The following is a 15,536-nucleotide window of genomic DNA, read 5'->3' as shown; positions in this document are numbered from 1 at the left end:
ACCCCCTCATTGACTCCCATTATAAATGCTCAAAACCTGGTCGTAGCGCGGGCTTCTCATTTTAACATTGGTCCTCCCTTTGGGCGGGTCAGCTCGAAATGCTAGCCTGTAATCAAGCGGCCAATCTGCAACGCTGCATTCGTCGATGTGCCCAATCAGAATGAAGAGGGTGGGCTGATCGGATGACAAAATTTCAGTGTCATGCAATTTTTCATTCATTCTCTAGAACGGACATCGACTTGTTGAATAGTGCCTTTGATTACTGTTGAAATCAATAAACGAAACAATGGAAGTAATTGATGTTGTTTTCAGGATGTTGAAAGGCAGGGTGAGCAGAGTCATACAGAGTTTTACAGATCTCTCTACGAAGCAGTGCACGACAGCATCATAGCGCAGCTCACCCAGCGCTTCCAGCAGCTCGATCGTCTACATTTTATGTTAGACTTTGAAAAATTCGACTCATTTAAGGCAGCATTCCCTATATACATATATATACATATATATACATATACACATATACATATATATACATATACACATATACATATATATACATATATATTAGGGATGGGACGATTTATGAAGACCGTTTGAACCGTTCGGTTCGACTGTCTCGGTTCGGTTCGCGTGTGTTTCGTTCGGTTCATGCGCTTCTCCTTTTTCTCATATAGGAAGCGATTACACTCCAGAGCAGAAGGTGGCGGTACTGCGACCAAAGCCAACCGCCAGTAGTAAACAAGAAGAAGAAGCGAAGCAGCTTAGCCGGGTGTAGCAGAAAAAAATCAGTTGTTGTGGAGAATTGTGTGGGTATGGCGAGTGGGAAAGAACAGGAGTTGGAAGACGCGCCAGCAGCACTTTATAGGTCTGCTGTATGGGACCACTTTGCATTTAGAGTGACCTACGATGACGGCGGAAAGAAAGTGGTGGATAAAAGTGCAACAGTGTGCAAGCATTGTGCAACACGTGTTGTTTATGCTAACAGCAACATGTCATGCTAACCCCGAAATCCCTCATACTCCGTCAGCAACCCCCGCTGCGCTCCAGACCGGCTGCTCAAAGCAAAGCCTACAGCCTCCACTGTGGCTCCCATCCGCTCCCCTCTGAGTCCCTTGGAGATGGTAGAGAGCATGCGCGAGATGATTAAATTCAAAGCAGCAAAACATACGGAAATTATCCAGGGTTTCTGCGGATCATTTAAAAATAATTACAATCCATTATTTTTGGGGGGATTTTTTCATTAGTTTCATAAATTTTTATGGGATTTCGGTGTAACAATCAACATGTATCGAATCGAACCGAAAACTGTGACCACGAAACCGTGAATCGAACCGAACCGTGGATTTTGTGAACCGTTCCACCCCTAATATATATACATATACACATATATACATATACACATATACATATATATATATAAAATGCATCAATAAAACTCACTGTGCCTCTCTGCTTGTCCTTCATCAGGAGCATCTATGTCCATGGCGGTGAGCTCACCGTAGCTCTGCATCACGTTTACCTCAAGCCTCTTCTCAGATCGAGCAAGATGGAGCTCCTGAGCCACTTGACCCTGAAGAAAAAAAATAACATAAAAAGTTTATAGACAGAAATTTTAAAAATGCCAAATTCACACTAACGTTAATATATCAGTCCTTTTTTTATTTTTACCTGGTCAAACGATTGCTCAAAGTTAGCTTCTTTTGCTGGTGAGTGGTCAGAAAGCTGATCAGACAGAGGAGATGTCTCTTTCTGTTCTTTATTCGGGGAATCAGAGGGACCAGCCAAATCTCTACAAGGTTGCTTAGTTGTCTTCTCATCTTTCTTCTCTACAACTCCAGAGCGTCCTTTATTATCCTTAAGTTTGAGTTTTTGGTTTGATGAAGCAGCGTTATTATTTCCATCAGAGCTTTGTGCAGGTCTAGCTTGAACCTTTCTTGGGATCCTGAATTTAAAAGGCACAAATTTTAGAGGATCTATGCGTTTCGGAGTGGATGCTGGCTGCTCTGCTGCAGGTGATGCTGATTTGTTTTTCTCAGGGGTTGAAGGGATGCTCCTCCACTTCTCTGGATATTTCTCTGAGGTAGAGGGTCTGGATGGAGCCTCAGACTTCACTGTGACAGGTTTTGCATCCATAGTGTTGTTCTTGTTAGACTGAGGAGTTTCACTTGAGTTTTGGACACGTTCCTCGCATCTTCGCTTGGGGAAATTCTTGTGGTCAGGAGAGGCACATTCTTTGTTACTAGCATTTGTACAGTCATCTAATGATTTAGAAGGTTCCCTTACCGAACCTCTTTTCCCGCCTAAATGCTGTCTGTTGTTTTCGTGTTCACTAGCTTGTAATTTGTGACTCCTTTTCTGTTTTGATTCGGAATAGCTGCCCTTAGAGCACCTTTCATCTGACTTGTCCTCCCATGTTTTCTCTGTTTTCTGATTTAGTGTAGCAGCACAGCTCGTCTTAACGGGCTTTGACTGTTCCTTTTCCACAGCTTTGATGTCCTGTGAGGTCCCCGCTGTACTGGAGCAACTTTCCTTTTGTGAATGCAGGGGTCCACTTTTTTTAAGTGGCTCTTTTTTATAAACTGGCTTTTTAATTTGGCGGGAGCTGTGGATGTCATCTCGATCCGACTTTTTCTCTTCCTTTGTGTGCCTGTAAATAGAGCAAGAGAAATAAATATAGTCAGAAATTACTTTTTCATTTTAAAATATTTGAAGTGTATTTAAGTTGTTTTTTAAGGCACCCAGACATATAAAGTCTAATACTATCTAAATGAATTTGTAACCCAAAATATATATCCTCTTAAGACTCCAGTGCAACTAGCTCACTAATAAAGTATGGAGGGAAATTTGTTCCTTTATTGTTGTTAGAAAAGAAGCAGCAAAAAAATTGCAATCTAGATAAAAGACTTTGAAAACCTCTTAACAAAAAAAGGTTTCAGGAGTAACTTTTTTTCTTTTTTTCACAATATTTTAAATTCAAATTGAGTTTTATGAACTCTAGTGATGGGTCAAGCAACACCAGTGTGCCGGCGTATGTGTCGAGCTCCAACAACTCTAAAATCTCTATTGGTCAAGAGCTAGCGTTTGTACTGTGCTTGTAGCGAAGAGAATGCGAGCTCTAAAATGCAATTTGACGCCATTTGTAAAACTTGACCTGTAAGAGAAATTTAAAATAAAATCAGAAAAATAAAATTTCAAAAAACCAAAAGTAATAAAAACATAAATAAATAAATAAAAAAATATCTGAAAAGACAGCAAAGTTCCCCTTATAATCCTTTTTTGATTAAGAAGTTTTACAAAGTTTCATTTGTGGATGGTATTTATTTTTGGCATAGAGCTCTTCAATTCTGGCTTCACACTTGTTTAATAAATAGAGGCAACCTAGAATATCTTGGTATGTTTTTTACACTTTGGTTTAGGACATTTTTTTTACCAAGTATTACAAGACAGGGAACATGATGCAACACATTTACAGCAAAACAACAAAATAGCTTAAAGGTCTAATAGGAGATCTTGGAAAAACGATTCCAGCAAGCTATATTTTTGAACATACACAACCATGCCTCTCCCTTCAGACCATCCCTCAAAACCCTGCCTTCAAAACAGATCAACAGTCTAGAGCAGCAGAAGCAGCACTGATATTGCAGAGTGCCATGATCACTCCACTGAAACAGTTTATTAACGCCTAAATTAACTTAAAATATTGAAATCTTTTGGCAAAATATTTTTGCTTTTATTATCCTGGTGCCTGCAGTTTGGATTACGTACATAAAAAAGGCCCTCCAGCCGCAGCAGCAAACCGCAAAGGCCTCTTTGCGACTGGGCCATAGGCTGTTGCGGAATGAGATTCCTAGTGACGGCGCAAAACCAGTGTACGGGGGTCTGAGCGGCTCCGACAGAAATAATAAAATGAATGAATGCAGCAGAATCGAGCCATGAGCTTCAGGGCTAGGGACAGAGCGACCAAACCCGACAAGGTGACATGAGCCTGGACCCCGCCGCCCCTTGATTCCCCCCACCTGTCTTGCTGGGCAGGTGTCAGGGTACATGCACAGGTGGGGAGGGACAAGCAGATGACCACAATTGACGTGTCAGGAACCAATCGTGTACAACGGAACGTCTTCTGTGATTGGTTGAGGTTATCAATTGATTTCTCACTGTAGCAGAGACCATTTATTTTAGTTTCACTTCCAGACCTTATATTTCACTGCTTGCCAAGCCGCTGTGGGGAGATCTTTAAGCCATGTGGTAAAAAAATGCATCAGAAAAGATCTCCTACTGTACCTTTAAGGAATCTTAATGTAATGATAGCTTTAGGTTAAAGTTGTAGTAAAAAGGCTGTTCCAACCGTTGCATTTCCGAATTCTCCCAAGTGGTCTACAACTTTGCACCAGTGAATAAAGTGAATGTGATTGGTCGTTTATCAAGGGGGCGGGATTGTTGTGGTGGACGGTTTGCAAGCAAGTTTGATTGTGGTCGGTGTCACAGAAGCATCTTGCTAACCAGTTAGCAACTTAGTGCTAGTAGGTTCTCAATGGGAAATTACATTCGGACCAAGTAGCACTAAATTGGTGACTTATAAACGACGCTGTCAAGGAACGCTGTGGACAGCGGAAACATGCAAGAGGAGAGTTTAGTGTCTGAGGTCGTGAATGAGTCTCCTCCGTCATCCATTTTTTTATTTAGAGGAGGAAAGCGGGGACGAAGATGTTGTGGAAGAGGACGCCAGGGCGGCAGAAGCTTGGTTTGGTGTAGAAGGCTTCCAGCCGTACATGTTTGAGCCCTTGCCTCGCAACGCTGCCAGTTCTGTTAGCTCTACGCCTGCCGAAGACACAGACGTCCATCCCCGTGAACACTGGGACGCAACTCAATGGGAAAGGAAAGGATTCTTATTTCTTATTTCAACCGTTGCGTATATAAGCTGCGACATATGAATCAAGATGCTATGACTGGAAAAATTTGACTGACAGATGACCGTTGATATATGATTGGCCGAATTTAGGTGTTCATGCTGACGTATAACTAACTGGCCTGCATAAGATAACGAAAACTAAGATTTTAGGACAGATTTTATATACATGTTTAGGCCAGAATGACTTTAAATTTAAATATGAATTCCCTATGACTTTAAGGCTTCGATGGAAACAAACATTTACCTTCTGTAATATTCCTGTTATAAAAATGTAAATACTTTTTAGTTACATAGGCAACTAGAGACATCTGATATTCGGGAAGCTGTTTTGAAGAATGAGCTCTGAAAACATGTGGGTCCATCAAACTGAAACAGTGTAGATCAGTGTTGATTAAGAAGTCATTATATATTTATAATTCTGTTGTACCTCTGATGATGCGCATGATCTTTTTTTCTTTTACGGCCTTTACTGCTGGGACCAATCTGCAGTTCATTATCATCATCTGGGCGGTTTGAATCCTGAAAACATACATTTTATTGTAAAAAAATGCTTTGGATGTTATTGTGCTTCAGGTTTATTAAGAAGTATCAAGCATCTTACTTTACTGTTTTAATACAAGCAGAAAAATTAAAGTTTTAGTTTTAAATAATGTATATCTCAACTGAATTCATGTAATGTTGACAATGATTGACTAAATATCGTTAGCAGATTAATATTTAAAGCAGCAAAAATACAAATAAATAGTCCTATTGAATATTCCTCACCTTTTCCCTTTCACTTGGCAGTTTTCGTTTTTTCTTTTCAGGTTTTCTTGACATTTTTACCTAAAAGTATAACAAAAATGTGCTGATGAAATATACTACAAACTGCTCAAAACATTTTTTTAAATAAAACACCCTTAGGCTTCACAGACCAAACATTTTAAAATGAAAACAAAATCATCAGAACTAATGCAAACTAAGTCCTTTGTGAGTTCTTTCTTATTTTACTCGAGGCTTAAAAAACAGAATAAATATTTTTTCCTTTTTAGTTGAATGTACACTATATTGCCAAAAGTATTTGCTCACCCATCCAAATTATTGGAATCAGGTGTTCCAATCACTTCCATGGCCACAGGTGTATAAATTCAAGCACCTAGGCATGCAGACTGTTTTTACAAACATTTGTGAAAGAATGGGTCGCTCTCAGGAGCTCAGTGAATTCCAGCGTGGAACTGTGATAGGATGCCACCTGTGCAACAAATCCAGTCGTGAAATTTCCTCGCTCCTAAATATTCCACAGTCAACTGTCAGCTGTATTATAAGAAAATGGAAGTGTTTGGGAACGACAGCAACTCAGCCACGAAGTGGTAGGCCACGTAAACTGACGGAGCGGGGTCAGCGGATGCTGACGCGCATAGTGCGAAGAGGTCGCCAACTTTCTGCAGAGTCAATCACTACAGACCTCCAAACTTCATGTGGCCTTCAGATTAGCTCAAGAACAGTGCGCAGAGAGCTTCATGGAATGGGTTTCCATGGTCGAGCAGCTGCATCCAAGCCATACATCACCAAGTGCAATGCAAAGCGTCGGATGCGGTGGTGTAAAGCACGCCGCCACTGGACTCTAGAGCAGTGGAGACGCGTTCTCTGGAGTGACGAATCGCGCTTCTCCATCTGGCAATCTGATGGACGGGTCTGGGTTTGGCGGTTGCCAGGAGAACGGTACTTGTCTGACTGCATTGTGCCAAGTGTAAAGTTTGGTGGAGGGGGGATTATGGTGTGAGGTTGTTTTTCAGGAGCTGGGCTTGGCCCCTTAGTTCCAGTGAAAGGAACTCTGAATGCTTCAGCATACCAAGACATTTTGGACAATTCCATGCTCCCAACTTTGTGGGAACAGTTTGGAGCTGGCCCCTTCCTCTTCCAACATGACTGTGCACCAGTGCACAAAGCAAGGTCCATAAAGACATGGATGACAGAGTCTGGTGTGGATGAACTTGACTGGCCTGCACAGAGTCCTGACCTCAACCCGATAGAACACCTTTGGGATGAATTAGAGCGGAGACTGAGAGCCAGGCCTTCTCGTCCAACATCAGTGTGCGACCTCACAAATGCGCTTCTGGAAGAATGGTCAAAAATTCCCATAAACACACTCCTAAACCTTGTGGACAGCCTTCCCAGAAGAGTTGAAGCTGTTCTAGCTGCAAAGGGTGGACCGACGTCATATTGAACCCTATGGATTAGGAACGGGATGTCACTTAAGCTCATATGTGAGTCAAGGCAGGTGAGCAAATACTTTTGGCAATATAGTGTAGTTGTTCAATACTTACAACGCGCAGTTACAAACTAGAAAAAATAGGCTTTAAACGGCGTCCTGGTTCGGGAGACACAGAACAGAAATTAAATGGACACAATGTGGTTTTTGCTGTCCGAAATGCCCGGGAATAATTACACATATGAACAACTGGTAGAAATAAATATAAACATTTCTGGAAAAAACCCAGAGGATTTACTTTAGTTAGCTTGTCTCCAAAACATCCGGTTTAACTTCTTCTGAAGATTTTCGGGCAGAGATGTTTATTGTGATACACAGTGCTGCCCCCTAGCGAGCAAAGAATTCTTCCTACTTTGCCTTTGCATACAGATACTACGTCAGCGCATCCGCCATATTGCAAGGGGCAAGTTCACTTGATAACTAATGCAGATACCGTTGGAATTAGAGTTAAAAACATAATTATAATACTGATCTTTGTATAATGGAAAAGACTATAATGCTATGATAAACTGTAACAGTCTGAGCAATGAGTAGTCAGTGTTGTTTAGATCCTGCAATAGGTAGTAATATGTGATGTGCTGTTAATAAAAATTGTCATCATGTAAAACAGGTGTGATTACTACAAAAAGATAAAACACACAATAACTTTTGCTTTTTGTAACTAATATGCAAACTTCTTTTTTAAACAAAAGCCAAAGAGAGTGAAGGTTGGGACACCACGGGATGGACTGGACTGAAGAAAAGTCCATCTTTTCTATGAGCAAATAGTTGTGTTTGCTTGTGCTTTACACATTTCTGTTTTTAAAATATTATCATAATTACTATTACTACTCATAATTACTATTATGATAATTTTTGATGTACCTTATTTTTGTGGCACCTCCCCTGGCATTTGGTGTCCTATATACACGCTGCATGTATGTATGTATGTATGTATGTATGTATGTATGTATGTATGTATGTATGTATGTATGTATGTATGTATGTATGTATGTATGTATGTATGTATGTATGTATGTATGTATGTATGTATGTATGTATGTATGTATGTATGTATGTATGTATGTATGTATGTATGTATGTATGTATGTATGTATGTATGTATGTATGTATGTATGTATACACGCATGCACGCATGCACGCATGCACGCATGCACGCATGCACGCATGCATACATACAAACATGAATAAATACATTCAGTACATACATGAATACACAGTATATGTGCATATATGAATGTATGTATGCATACATTCATACATACACTCACCGGCCTCTTTATTAGGTACACCTGTCCAACTGCTCTTTAACACTTAATTTCTAAGCAGCCAATCACATGGCGGCAACTCAGTGCATTTAGGCATGTAGACATGGTCAAGACAATCTCCTGCAGTTCAAAGCGAGCATCAGTATGGGGAAGAAAGGTGATTTGAGTGACTTTGAACGTGGCATGATTGTTGGTGCCAGAAGGGCTGGTCTGAGTATTTCAGAAACTGCTGACCTACTGGGATTTTCACGCACAACCATCTCTAGGGTTTACAGAGAATGGTCCGAAAAAGAAAAAACATCCAGTGAGCGGCAGTTCTGTGGGCGGAAATGCCTTGTTGATGCCAGAGGTCAGAGGAGAATGGCCAGACTGGTTCGAGCTGATAGAAGGGCAACAGTGACTCAAATAACGACCCGTTACAACCAAGGTGGGCAGAAGAGCATCTCTGAATGCACAGTACGTCGAACTTTGAGGCAGATGGGCTACAGCAGCAGAAGACCACACCGGGTGCTACTCCTTTCAGCTAAGAACAGGAAACTGAGGCTACAATTTGCACAAGCTCATCGAAATTGGACAATAGAAGATTGGAAAAACGTTGCCTGGTCTGATGAGTCTCGATTTCTGCTGCGACATTCGGATGGTAGGGTCAGAATTTGGCGTCTACAACATGAAAGCATGGATCCATCCTGCCTTGTATCAACGGTTCAGGCTGGTGGTGGTGGTGTCATGGTGTGGGGAATATTTTCTTGGCACTCTTTGGGCCCCTTGGTACCAATTGAGCCTCATTGCAACGCCACAGCCTACCTGAGTATTGTTGCTGACCATGTCCATCCCTTTATGACCACAATGTACCCAACTTCTGATGGCTACTTTCAGCAGGATAATGCGCCATGTCATAAAGCTGGAATCATCTCAGACTGGTTTCTTGAACATGACAATGAGTTCACTGTACTCAAATGGCCTCCACAGTCACCAGATCTCAATCCAATAGAGCATCTTTGGGATGTGGTGGAACGGGAGATTCGCATCATGGATGTGCAGCCGACAAATCTGCGGCAACTGTGTGATGCCATCATGTCAATATGGACCAAACTCCCTGAGGAATGCTTCCAGCACCTTGTTGAATCTATGCCACCAAGAACTGAGGCAGTTCTGAAGGCAAAAGGGGGTCCAACCCGTTACTAGCATGGGGTACCTAATAAAGTGGCCGGTGAGTGTATATGCATGCATACTCTGTATTTATGCATGTATATATGTATGCATGCATGTATATATGTATGCATATATGTATACATACACACATACTCTGTATGTATGCATGTATGTATGCATGTACAGTATGTATACATGTATGCATACATTCATACATATATGCATGCATACTCTGTATTTATGCATGTATATATGTATGCATATGTATACACACACACATACATGCATACATACTGTGCTTGTAGGTATGTATGTATGTATGTATGTATACATACTGTACATACAGTACATACATGAATACATTGTATGTATGCATATATGAATGTATGTATGCATACATTCATATATGCATACATACAATGTATTCATGTATGTACTGTTTGTACAGTATGTATACATACATACAAACATACAAACATACATACATGCTGTGCATGTATGTATGTTTGTAAAGGAGGAGTCGATAGGTGATGCCTTGAGATGACATGTGTTGTGAATTGGCGCAATATAAACAAACTGAATTGAATTAAGGTTTGTCACTCATGTTCAATATTCTTCTCTCTTACTGTACAATAACACATGCCTATTACTGTGTAGCCTGTGTAATTTTTTACTTATTTTATAAGGTCAGTACTACTAGTCAACTACTGTGTAGTCTTCCCTCAGCTCTCTACTGTGCAGATATTTTTATATCTAAGGGAAACATATTCAAGTGAATATTCAACATATTCACATTACAACTTTTTAAAGCTCTTTTGTACTATATACACTTTCTTTTTATATTGTCTGTTGTATTTTTATCTTTAATGGCAGATTGCATTAACTCTGCCCTTTGTACTCTATAGAAGCTACTGGGACCAGTATTTCCCTGAAGGATTAATCCCAAGGGATAAATAAAGTTGAGCATTTGTCTAAGTCTATGCATGTAGGTAAATGTATGTAATGATTAAACGTTTGGACAGACCTTTTTTTATTCAGTGCTTTTCTTTGCTTATCACCTCCACACAATTTTTTGATGTACAGAGAGAAAATATCACAATTAGACAGGAGTCAGAGATTAAATTCAATCATTTATTTATCAATAGATATATCAAGAGACAGACTGGACAAAAACCTACCTCTTCTTCTATCCTTCAGGGGCAGTCTGAAGGCCTTTTCTATCCACCCTTTAATCTGCCTTTGCATTACACATTTTAACAGAGCCAGAACGTCCCTCTAACCGAAACTTCCTTATCTATCATGAAACATCCTGGCACCATAAAGGGAATGTGTTTTTCTCTGCTTCTGCAGCTCAAGCCGGTTTGGACTAGATCAGTACACCCTATTATCTTCAAGGCCAAATCTGTCTCTCAAGTTAATAGCAGTTCTGTGCAGTTCTCAACAAAAAACACATATTTCAGTAATTCTCCTTCATAATGATACATTTTAAAAACCTATGAGACTATACAAAATACAACTGTGACTAAATCTTTGTGGCTCCTCATCATAAGTTGATGCATTTATTTTATATTGTAAGCTAATGCAATTTTTGGCTTACAAACATATAAATATGAGGCAAAACCTATTGAATTGGCAAACAAAAAATGAAATAAGTCAAATCATGAGTGTCTGTAGCCTATCCTGGTTTTGCACTGAGTTGCTGCAACATTCTTTTTTTTTTCTTTACGAAATCCTACATTTCCATCTGTTTGCTTTTTGCCATCAATACTGCAAACAAGGCAAACTTTCTCACAGCAACCTTGAGAACTGAATTATTTTTTTCACAATCTAATGGAATGTGACGGTGAATTTTACCTCATTACCCAGAGGCAGATAACAGTGTCTGCTGCACATGGTATCATGAATTTGGTACAAAATATACAACAGCACCTGCTAATCCTCCCTGTTATGTTCAACATGACACAAGGTCAAACATTTGTTGAGGAATATGCTGGTGAAGATTCTCGGGTAACCAGGTTATAGTTATTCCAAAAAAAAAAAATTTAAAACAATCCACTGGACTTTGTTTCCAGGTTTGAGGACGTTTGGCTTCCTATCCAGGAAGCTTTTTCAATTCAAAATGCCAGGAATAGCTTTGAGTTCGAGGTTTTATACATTAGCCCATTAAAACCTTGTTTTTATCTTAAAAACATTCAGATTGAAACAGAGGAAAGGGGTCCACCCCTTTGGAATGGGGGTCATTTGGCTTCAGTTGTTAGACTGCAGTGTCCCATACCCATACAGAGGGGATGGACTCAGATTTCAGCTTTCAAAAACCAAGCAAAGCCCCAGCACCTGCACAGGGGAGCGGGGGACCTCACCTATTTAGCCAGGTCAACAATTGAATTGCAGTCTAGGAAAAGAAGCCAAATGACCCCCATTCCAAAGGGGTGGACCCTTTCGTCCGTTTCAATTTGCATGTTTTCAAAACAAAAACAAGGCTTTGATGGGCTACTGTATAAAAGCTCGAACCCCAACGCTATTCCTAAAATTTTGAATTAAAAAAGCTTCCTGGAGGGGAAGCCAAACGTCTTCAAACTTGGAAACAAAGTCCAGTGGATTGTTTTTAACTTTACATTTTTTAATTTGTTGAGGATTTCTTTTTTAGTTTAATTTTGCATAGAAAACAGACTAGTCCTGATTGTTAGGAATCCAGTTTGTGTGGGTTGTGTTTTTGTGTGTTCTCCCTCCACCACCAGGTGGCGCCTGGTTCTCGTTGGCCCTCTCACACACCTGTGGATGGTTGCCTCATTACCTGAGGACGTTTAAGCTGCTGACTGCCACTACCTCGACGCCAGAGTGTTTGCCAGTTTTGGGTTCTCTAGCCAAAGCTGAGTTTTGCTGAGTCAAACTGAGTTTTTGTCAACCTGAGTCTTAACCTTGTTGTTTTTTTTTGTCTTTGCCTCTCGGCAGGAAGTCATCCTGCAAACTGGATGTTTTGGACCTTTTCCCCCTGGAAGGATCGTCTGAGCTTCAAACTGAGCTGGGGATTCAAAAAGGAGGTTTGAATCTACTTTCCCCCAAGGGATTGTTTGGGCTTGACACTGAGCAGGGGATTCATCTCCACAAGAAACCATTCAAGTACCATAGGAAATCTAAGTGGCAATCAGCTCCTCCGTTCCTCAAGGAAACACCTCAACCTGGGTAAACCCTGTCCGCCCTCCAACGAGCAAGTCAATTACTGGAACAACCCACACCTACTGGATTCAGAGAAAGACACCTTTTCTGGAAACATGAATTCTTGCCTTTATTCCCTTTTGCAAATTGAAACTCAAATTTCCCACTGAGCCTGAACTAACCACAGTAACTTCCCCCTTCACTTTTCAGGCCCGGTTCGTCAGTATTCAGAGCAGCACTGGACCCATCTCTACCAGTCTCAAAAAACCTGTTAAACCTTCCCCTGGTCTCTCTGTTTGGTTTTCTGCATGTGGGTCAGATCTTTGGATAAAATCATGACACTGATAGAATTTATAAAAAAAAAAATTTTTCTTCTTTTTTTTAATGTTTAAAGATGTTTTTTTTTTTTATGTTCAGGACCAGTCCAAGAATCAGGAAGTCTTGATCACTGTCTACAGGGAGAAGACTTTGACATCACCATAAACTTTTATGCTTCAGACAAAGATACCTCAGGCCAAAAACATTAAACTACTCATCTTAGCAATGCAATATTGAAATAATGAAGATGTATGATGTAGGATTTCTGACTTATTTGCACAATAAAGCAGTTCGAACAAATTCCAAAATGCATGGGATAGAAATATATTATTACATATATTTCAAATTATTGAAATATTGAAACAAAGATTGTGGGCTGAATTATAATTAAAACAAAAACTGAGGTCTTTATACAAGAATAGCATGAAATTTTATGAAGTCTTTGGTTTTTTTCTTTTTAAGTGTTTTGTAAAGCGTCTTTGAATGTCCAGAAAGCGCTATACATGCTTACTGTATAATCACTTTTATTAGGAAAAGGAGGATGTGATTAAGAATTAGTTAGTTTCCTTGAACACTCTTTTGACATGTTAAATAAAATGTTTAGCTGTGCTCTCATCTGACCAAAAAAAAAACATTTTCCCATGTGTTTGATGTCTCCCATAAACAGTTTAGAGTATGAATATGTTTTTATTTAGATCATATTTAGAAGCACCAGACTAAAGGGAGCTACAATACATTTTAAAACAAGCTTTTCTTGGTTTATCCTAAAAACAAACAAAAACAGTGAAGATATTTTCTACTTTTTGTTGACATAAAACAAACAACTCTTCGTAAAACTCTTTACAAGATTCTACCTGCATTTACCAGCCTTTGCCATGTGGTGGCACTGTTACACAAGCATGTCTATAATCTTTCTATAGATAATCAGTAGTGTCACAATGTTTTTTTTTTTTTACATAAAGCACATATGTATGTTCTTTCAACAACCTAATGCCATTTCTATGTTTACATATTAGAGGGAGCGGGAGCCTCCTGCACTGAAAACATTCATTAAAAAGAAACCTTATGAGGTATTATTAGCATTTCTATTTGTGAGAAAGCTCTAACAAATTAGGTATTTCCCTTTATCTGGAGGTAGAGGAGCTTTACCTAATCCGTGTGAAAGAACTGAGGAACAGAGGAAGTTAACAGGGATCATCCTGTCATATAATATATTCGACTTTTCCCATTTCACCCAGAAATCCATCTACTTTTTCTTTTCCCTGTTTCCGCTCCCTTAGGCTGAGTGATATCCCCCTAAAGTTTCCTCTCAAATCCCTCAGTGCGCATCTGAATTTCTTACATTCCATCCACTTATTTATTCATTCAAAAATACTTAACTAGTTATTGGAGGAGGCTTGAAACATGTAGAATAATAAAAGTTAGAATAAAAAAACAAATCCATTCAATAAGGGATTTTTTTCCTCAACACCTGTCCCATCAACCAGGAATCCGAATCAGAAATACTTTAATAATTCCAGGGCGAAATTACTTTTATTAGATTACTGCATATGTAATAGAGTGACTATAGGAGCAGCTTGATATAACACAATTTCATACAATATATATAATTATGGGGTTCATGCTCCATCTCACCATCAGTTTGGGGGTCCTTACCCATGAAAGCATTGAAGACCCCTGCTTTAGGCCATTCATTGTAATTACAATGCTCTCACCATGTCTTTGAGAACGGGTAAGGTTCACAAAAATCAAATATTCCTAAATGTCAATGAGAAAAAAAAAGGCCTTAGAAGAAAGAAACCAGATCAAAATGTATTTGGAGGTTGCTTGACGCGACAGAAGAAGAGCATGTAGAAAGGTTTCAGGATGATACAGTTATTTAAAACGTGACTTGGACAGTATTTAAGTACATTTCTGAAAAACAAAAAACAAAAATATATAAAGGGTTTAGCTCTTATTTATCTCTACTTGCATGTAAGACTCTAAATGCATCCCTTAGAGTTAGGGTGAGGCGCCCAGTCAGCCGGGAGAGGCTCAGAGTAGAGCTGCTTCTCATCCACATCGAGAGAAATCAGCTGAGATGGTAATCAGTAGGTGTTCCAGGCGCGGCCTACCGGGACTGAGTATCTGCTGTAAGGGCAGAGTATGACGCTGTTTTTGTGGGGTACTCCGGAGGTGTTGAATTATGTCCACAGAAGAACAGCAAATCCCCTAGTAAGTGTGACTACAGGGATGGCCAATTATTGGCCCCCGCCCGAGCATTATCTCCTGCCTCCATCTGTTGGTGATGCAGCATCATAGCATTAACATAAAGCTCAGCTCATACAGGAGCAGAACCCCAGTCGGCCTCAGCAGACTGAGCCTGGTTCTGCTGGAGGTTTCTTCCTGTTAAAAGGGAGTTTTTCCTCTCCACTGTCACTACAAGCATGCTTAGTGTGAGGGATTGCATTTGAGTCAATGATTTGACGCAATCAACTGGTTTTCC

At 39.9% G+C, this 15,536-nt stretch overlaps 1 protein-coding gene across 1 annotated transcript in view; it reads right to left on the bottom strand.

Moving 5' to 3' along the window:
- swt1 (SWT1 RNA endoribonuclease homolog) overlaps positions 1–7,446 on the bottom strand; it is a 57,203-nt gene extending 49,757 nt beyond the window's left edge. Inside the window, exons 1-5 of the mRNA XM_038291754.1 lie at positions 7,213–7,446; positions 5,672–5,731; positions 5,334–5,425; positions 1,666–2,644; positions 1,438–1,567 (exon numbers count right to left, since the gene is read on the bottom strand). Coding sequence (XP_038147682.1) covers positions 1,438–1,567; positions 1,666–2,644; positions 5,334–5,425; positions 5,672–5,725 — 1,255 coding nt within the window. The 5' untranslated portion in view covers positions 5,726–5,731; positions 7,213–7,446. The remainder of the gene's footprint in view (positions 1–1,437; positions 1,568–1,665; positions 2,645–5,333; positions 5,426–5,671; positions 5,732–7,212) is intronic.
- Between the last annotated feature and the right edge of the window lie 8,090 nt (positions 7,447–15,536).

Source organism: Cyprinodon tularosa, unplaced genomic scaffold (genome assembly GCF_016077235.1).
Source record: "Cyprinodon tularosa strain WSP-4 unplaced genomic scaffold, ASM1607723v1 ctg30, whole genome shotgun sequence".
NCBI classification, from domain to species: domain Eukaryota; kingdom Metazoa; phylum Chordata; class Actinopteri; order Cyprinodontiformes; family Cyprinodontidae; genus Cyprinodon; species Cyprinodon tularosa.
The sequence above is the reverse complement of the archived record's forward strand: the minus strand, read 5'-3'. Positions and strand labels throughout refer to the sequence as shown.